The sequence below is a fragment of the Salvelinus sp. IW2-2015 genome, linkage group LG32 (genome assembly GCF_002910315.2).
Source record: "Salvelinus sp. IW2-2015 linkage group LG32, ASM291031v2, whole genome shotgun sequence".
Lineage (NCBI taxonomy): Eukaryota > Metazoa > Chordata > Actinopteri > Salmoniformes > Salmonidae > Salvelinus > Salvelinus sp. IW2-2015.
This window is the reverse complement of record NC_036871.1, coordinates 31022366-31030166: the sequence shown is the minus strand read 5'-3', so window position 1 is coordinate 31030166 and position 7801 is coordinate 31022366. Positions and strand designations below refer to the sequence as shown.

The 7801-nt window shown below is 42.2% G+C and overlaps 1 protein-coding gene across 1 annotated transcript in view; it reads left to right on the top strand.

Moving 5' to 3' along the window:
• The window catches only part of LOC111956671 (leucine-rich repeat-containing protein 52-like), a 17916-nt gene extending 10758 nt beyond the window's left edge, over positions 1–7158 (top strand). Inside the window, exon 3 of the mRNA XM_023977205.2 lies at positions 3213–7158. Coding sequence (XP_023832973.1) covers positions 3213–3559 — 347 coding nt within the window. The 3' untranslated portion in view covers positions 3560–7158. The remainder of the gene's footprint in view (positions 1–3212) is intronic.
• Positions 7159–7801: the final 643 nt, after the last annotated feature.

Here is a 7801-nt window from a genome sequence, read left to right as displayed (position 1 = left end):
AGGAAGAAGCCACTGCTCCAAAACCGCCATAAAAAAGCCAGACTACGGTTTGCAACTGCACATGGGGACAAAGATCTTACTTTTTGGAGAAATGTCCTCTGGTCTGATGCAACAAAAATAGAACTGTTTGGCCATAATGACCATCATTATGTTTGGAGGAAAAAGGGGGAGGCTTGCAGGAGGAAGAACACCATCCCAACCGTGAAGCAAGGGGGTGGCAGCAACATGTTGTGGGGGTTCTTTGCTGCAGGAGGGACTGGTACACTTCACAAAATAGATGGCATCATGAGGATGGAAAATTATGTGGATATATTGAAGCAACATCTCAAGACATTAGTCAGGAAGTTAAAGCTTGGCCGCAAATGGGTCTTCCAAATGGACAATGACCCCAAGCATACTTCCAAAGTTGTGGCAAATGGCTTAAGGACAACAAATTCAAGGTATTGGAGTGCCCATCACAAAGCCCTGACCTCTATCCTATAGAAAATTAGTGGGCAGAACTGAAAAGGCGTGTGCGAGCAAGGAGGCCTTCAAACCTGACTCAGTTACACCAGCTCTGTCAGGAGGAATGGGCCAAAATTCACCCAACTTATTGTGGGAAGCTTGTGGAAGGCTACCCGAAATGTTTGACCCAAGTTAAACAATAGTTATACAATTTAAAGGCAATGCTACCAAATACTAATTGAGTGTATGTGAACTTCTGACCCACTGGGAATGTGATGAAAGAAATAAAAGCTGAAATGAATCATTCTCTCTACTATTATTCTGACATTTCACATTCTTAAAATAAAGTGGTGATCCTAACTGACCTAAGACAGGGAATTTTTACTAAGATTAAATGTCAGGAATTGTGAAAAACTGAGTTTAAATGTAACGATAGTCTATGTCGTCCTCCTCATCGGACGAGGAGAGGCGAGAAGGATCGGACCAATATGCAGAGTGGTTAGTTTCCATGGTAATTTAATAACACAAACAATATGCGACACAAAATAACAAAATGAAACTACCGTTACAGTCCCGTGTGGCGAAACACTAACAAGGAACAAACACCCACAAAACACACATGAAACCCCGGCTACCTAAGTATGATTCTCAATCATGGACAACGATTGACAGCTGCCTCTGATTGAGAATCATACCAGGCCGAACACACAAAACCCCAACATAGAAAACAACACATAGACAACCCACCCAACTCACGCCCTGACCATACTAAATAAATACAAAACAAGGGAAAATAGGTCAGGAACGTGACATTAAATGTATTTGGCTAATGTGTATGTAAACTTCCGACTTCAACTGTATACAAAAGTATGTCTCAATTTCCTCAAGTCCATCCATGCACAATATATGGACAAAACCTGCCAATTCTGTGGTGAAAAATATCCCAGTGTAAATAGTGCGTGAACAAAGTCTGCTGGCATGACACACAGAATACAGAGCAGAGCACAGCCAGTCAGCCAGGCAGAAACAGTAAAAGCCTTTTGAGCTGATCCCGAGAGATCCCCAAACACAAAAACCTGCAAAAACAAAAGCAAATTAATGTCCGTTGAAATTCTCCAACACTCTGGTTATTGCAATCACATTTCAGGCATTTTTCTTCTTCAGAATATGACCCCTAACAAACCAAGGCTTCTGGATGATATCAAGGCGGCCATACACACAGTATGATCATCTTTGATTCTTTAGCATCTATGATTAGACCATAATACTGTATCAAATGATTTGCTCCCCAAAACCCATTTATAGTAGTCTATTCCTCTTCCGTAGAAGAGGAGTAGAAGTAAGCTGTCTGGTCTTTGATGCTACAGCACAAGAGTTCCTGGTTCTGACAACCAAAACAAAAATCCCCTCGTCTATTGACATTCATGATTTCTGAGTGAGTGAGGGTCTTAGTCATGATCCAGGAGCCTGCTGGAGGCATGCAGCCTAGCAGAAGAAAATCCCTTCTATCTGATTACTGTACGAGTCAGGCACAAAAGACAGAATTACCCAGTGAAATCCAGTAGGGTTTGAAATGTGCTTGAATTATTCAAAAGCTTCGGATTTGGTGTAATGTAATATCAACAACACACCAATAACAGACAGCAGCTCCTATTCTGTTATTTTCTGATAAGGGAAACAAAACTATTTAGCATGTGCTGTTTTCTTACATTATATTTAATTTATATTTTTTGCTCGAAATTGAAAGATATTTCAGGAGGGAGTGTGTGTTATCTAGCTCTCATGAAGGTTATGTAAAACGATATCATGTAATGTGTTTGAATTATTCAACAGGCCACAACTCCCTATTTGATGAAATATAATATTGATATCACCTTCCCTGGGTGGCTTACCTACGCACTTCAACACTTCAAATAACATGTCCATCATTATTATGTGTATGCAGAGTACCGACTAACGCAAATGCATCTGATTAAGAATATTTGCCACATCAGCTTTATATAGAAAAACAAAGTACTGCTCAATAGTAATGCTGAAGTTGTTGGTTGGGGATTGATAATAATAGTAGCAGTAAGTTGTTCTTATGTTGGTAATACTGTATGGGCTCAGTACTAATTGTAATATCTACTAGGATGGTAACACTTTTTGGATTGTTCCAAGTAGATGTTCAATAACTGTTAACATTTCAACTATCTACTAACCACAGGAGGCTGATGAGGGGAGGATGGCTCAAAATAATGTCTGGAACGGAGCAAATTGAATGGCATCAAACACATGAAAACCATGTGTTTGATGTATTCGATACCGTTCCACTCATTCCACTCCAGCCATTACCACGAGCCCGTGCTCCTGTGCCCTAACCTTAACCCTTATCCCAACCCTAAACTTAACCCTAACCGTAGCAAGCAGTTGCTTATCAACAGATGGTCATACTATCAACAAACTATCTATATATCATCTATATGGGACTATCCAAATAAAGTGGTGATAGGCTCCTACTGTATCCCCAATACAAATACTAGTGTGACTTTTTATATATTTTTATTTAACCTTTATTTTATATGGGAGTCATACTGAGACCAAATTCTCTTCTACAGATAAGCCCTGAATTACAGAAATGACAGAAAATAGACACATCGAAATATAAATACAAAATGCAAGCAGAAAGAAAAACATGGTAACAAAAAACAAACACACTCATTAGTAATAAGGTCAGGACTTATGAGAGTACTGTAGTTAACCCCCACCTGTGCTGTGTTCTCTTCCAGATGAGGGCCAGACGGTGTGCCGTGGTCCTCCTGATCTGCAAGGGCAGCGTCTGGGTGAGCTGGGGCTGCAGCTGCGGTCGCGGTGCCACCAGGGCCTGGGTTCCTGGGACTACCTGTTCTTCCTCGCCATCGGCTTCGTTATCTTCGCGGCAGGAACGATGTCGGCGTGGGCAATCGGCGTGGTCATGGTACTGTACGAACGCTATGTCAAGAAGAAGAGCGAGCAGATGGACCCAGATGACGAGGTTGAACAGCACGCAGGACCTGGCACGGGGGGCGCAGGGGGTCACCATGCCAACCCACGAGGTAATGGGGATTTGAAAAACACTGGTCACATGGTGGTATGACTCCACCCTGTCCCACAGCCTCCCTACCGACTGTGCCTCGGAACCTACAGAACTACAAAACCTTTGATGTCATAAAATGACAGAGGTTAAGAAGAAACTACAAAGCAGAGCACACTGGGATTAATAAAATACAGAAGAGAGACAACGCAGAAATGTGCCTGATTTTCATGGTGATTGAGAGTTGAATGGTCATAGTTCCTCAAAGTCCCAGTGCACAGTGTTTTGTATCATATTGTACAACAGCTGATGAATCTAACTTTGTAAAAGTGTGACAAAATGTGATCAGTGTTATTTACTGATAGTTGATGGTTGAAAATACAATCTAAATAGGACCTTCTAAATCAGCAGGTTTTGCATGGATGGAGTTTTGGCTTGCTTGGTGACATCACCAGGTGGTTAAGTTATAGACCAATAACAAAGTGACTTCCAAACCAGGTTACATGTCTCTCCCATTAGGTTCCGCCAATTAGGCCCCTCAATCAGACCACTCCCAGACAGTTATGGCAAAATTCTTGCTTGAGAAATAGTTTTTTGCTAAAAAGCTATTTTTGTTTCTTTTTGACCATTTTAATGGAATACTATTACAGTAAGGTACTTAACTGTTACCCAGAAATGACTTAATATTGAGATAAAAACAGCTGCATTGGGCCTTTAATATACTATAATAATAGGATTAAATTCTCTGGTCCTGTGTGTGTGTGCTCACTTTGGTAGCCTGTGTGTGTGTATTGGGAGTTTGACTCCCCTCTACTATTAGCCAAGAGATCCTTTCTAAGTAGAGCCCTGTCTGCTGAGGTACTTGGCTTTAACCCAGCTGGCTGTTGGAGCTATTCTGACCGGCCTCTCAGTGGGGCCAGGTAAACACAAGACATGATAATTGATTTCCAGCCTTCCTGCTGTCCGTGTTTAGTAGGATGCAGAGTCCCGTCCACCTCACCTGTCTCTTCATGCACTGAATGCACCAAAAACCTTACTGTACCTACTGAATTATAGAACAATTCTACAGCAATAACACAAAACACTTCTACTGTGAAGCGTAATGATTATTATGAAGCACAGTACTAGTCCTACTCTGGGACAGTTGCTTTCATCTGACCCAACCCCTTTAGAATACTACTGCCCATCCATCATTCTATATCCCACGACGTTAGCATTGGCTTCTTTTAAAGCGAAATGCTATTCAGATCAGGTGGATCAACACTTATTCACTGTCCTGTTGGTCCTCTGGCTGCACTATGACGTTAATCCTGACTCGAATGTTATAAACTTAGTAGAGGTGAGTCTCTCCATTCATCCCAACAACAGCAGCTGCTCTAAGGAGAGGTTTGTGGCGGGATTACAGTGGCTTTGAGGGGCTGTAAGAGTACATATCCATTACACACAATGGGTTGATCAGCTGGAGAGGTTGTGTGAGAAGGAGGGAAGGAGAAAGGGAGTAAACACACACACACACACACACTAGGATGTGGCGCACATGGGTGTTAGAGAGATAAACTGGGGTTCAAGGTGCCCCCCAAGATGAATGCACTTCATTAATGTATAGACAGAATTCAGAACTTCTGTTCTGATACATCTAAGCGACTGGGAGCATGTTCTCTAGGAATACTAGAGGTAGTGTTGGCTGTTGGGTTGGTTTCCTGATCAAAGCAGAGATGTTACTACAGTTATCTGACCTTTATAGTGACACTGTTTATGTCTCTCTCTAGTCAACACCAGGCGAGTCTGAACAAGGAGATATGTTGGTGTTATGAACATAGTACTGTAACCCTCAAATAGGAGACTCAGGAATGTGTGTTTCTTTTGAGGGGGGGGGGGGGGGTGAGAAACTATATCCCTAGCTTTATGCATTTAATTGAAATGATCACCCACTGTATGCCAACAGACATTAACATATTGTTAGTCTATCTAGGAGGTTGGAGGGTACTCATGGACATTTTTCTTTACTTTTTACCTTTATTTAACTAGGAAAGTGAGTTAAGAACAAATTCTTATTTACAATGACGGCCTACCGGGGAACAGTGGGTTAACTGTCTTGTTCATGGGCAAAACAACAGATTTTTAACTTGTCAGCTCGGGGATTGGATCCAGTAACCGACGCTCTAACCACTAGGCTACCTGCCGCCCCAACATGTAGGCTTGCTTGGATGCCTCAATGCACATTTTCAAACACAGGTTTCTGGTTGCTATCATACTTGCATGTCATACAACAGCCATAGTATATGGCTACAGTACCATACCTGCATGGTCCCTACAGTACACTATATGATCATGCATTCACTATGCATGTTCAATCCAAGGTCTGTTTATTCACTTTTTAACCACATACCAGGCAGTATAACCCAGATATGCTGCAGTATGAGGACATCACGTTCTGGTAAACTCTCTGGTTAGGCAATAGTAGGGGCAGGCACAAGGTGCACTGGAGAGGGGAAGGGTAGGGCCGGGGTGCTGCAACAGAATACCTGCTATAACCCTAACTTACATCGTCACGACAACCTGCAGGAATTTCATTTATTATTATTATTTCTTAATAAACCACAGAACGACCCGGTCCCTTTTCAACCAGTTTCCCTTCAACACACACACACGCAAGCACCCACAAACGCACACACTCTATGACCCAATCCAGCTACACACCATCTTCGTCATTCACTGGACAGGGTACTGTGACTCTTCCAAGATAGCTTAGAGGTCCATTTATGTTGATCACTGAATATTGCGCTCACATAAAACACAGGTCTTGTTTGTGGCTTCATTGATTGGGTGGGTGAGAGGTTGAGCAGCATGTGATCCAGGAAGGAGCAGGCTGTTAGAGTTAGACACAGTCACAGCTGTTTCTCTGAGCTGGCTAGTCACGTGGGTTACGGCGGTATGGCAGGCGGAATGACATCATGTACCCATGTGTTTGTGTTCTTATATGGAACCAGCAAGGGCCAAGAGTTAGATTCACTGCCTTGCCTATACATATGTCCCCCCCCCTCCAATACACACGCACACAAACACACCCGCACACACACACCCCAATTAAGAACTGGGTGGCGACTTTTTCATTATTTCTTCATAACAAGTCCTTGGATAGAATCAAAAGTAACACTATAGATTTACTGTAAGCTGGGGTCGGGACAGAAGACAAATACTGTAACTTATATTAAGTGAACATCTCGTATGCTTACAATTGTAAACATATACAACGATATATAATGAGTGTTCTGTACCTGTTTTGTACCTTTCTGATGTGGTTGTGTCTGTCACGAACTAGCCCATTTATTATGACAGCACAAAACCATGGGAATCTGAAAAAGCACAGGTTGATTAATCAAATTAACGACTGATGTACAGTATGATTGATTGATGTAGTAGGGCAGGCCAGACACAGTTGGTTCCTCTGTGGTATAACTGCTCAACAGGCTCAGGGGGCCTGCCAACTCTGTACCCTTCCACAGCAATAAAAGTAATTGGATCGGAGATGTGGTGTCCTTTTGTGCATCACAGAACAGCCTGTGGAGGCTTCCTGCTTTGTCTTGTGAACAACTGCCAACTCTCATTGAAGCAACGGAAGTTCAAGGCCGACCACGGTACTGCAGGCATTGTTAGCAGAAAACAGGATCCCCATGATAATGAATGGAAAAATGGCAATCTTTGTGTAAATAAATACAAATTTGAAGACAATAATAGTACTAATAATTGCTTCTAATACACCAGATGTATGTCCTTGAACCGATTATTATAAAATCACACACAGAAGAAGTTATGAGGATAATTACTTGCTAATGGCAGCATGCGGTACCCCGTTCGGCCTTCAACTTGAGTTACTCAATGAGAGCGGGCAGCACTGAGCTAGCCTGCAACATCATCCTGGAGTAGCTTAAACTGTGCATGTTATGGCTCCATGAGACGCCATCTTAACCGACTTCATGGCTTCAATGCGTTATTGAATCTTCACATAGAAATTAATGGTGTCCTGTGATCGATGGCTTTGTCCATCCATATATACAGTCATTGTAACTCCCACGGTATCCATGTCTAACAGTCCTCTAACTCCCACTGTATCTGTCTCTCTGACTGTCCTCTGTAATTCCCACTGGATTGGTCTCACTGACAGTCTTCTGTAGAGGGACACTGGCTGTTTCATTAACACTAAAATAAGTCACACGTGTTGTTGACCTAATGGTGTAAACACACACATACAAACACACAGATATATCCTTCTCTGTCTTTCAATGTAGAGTATTATGAAATATT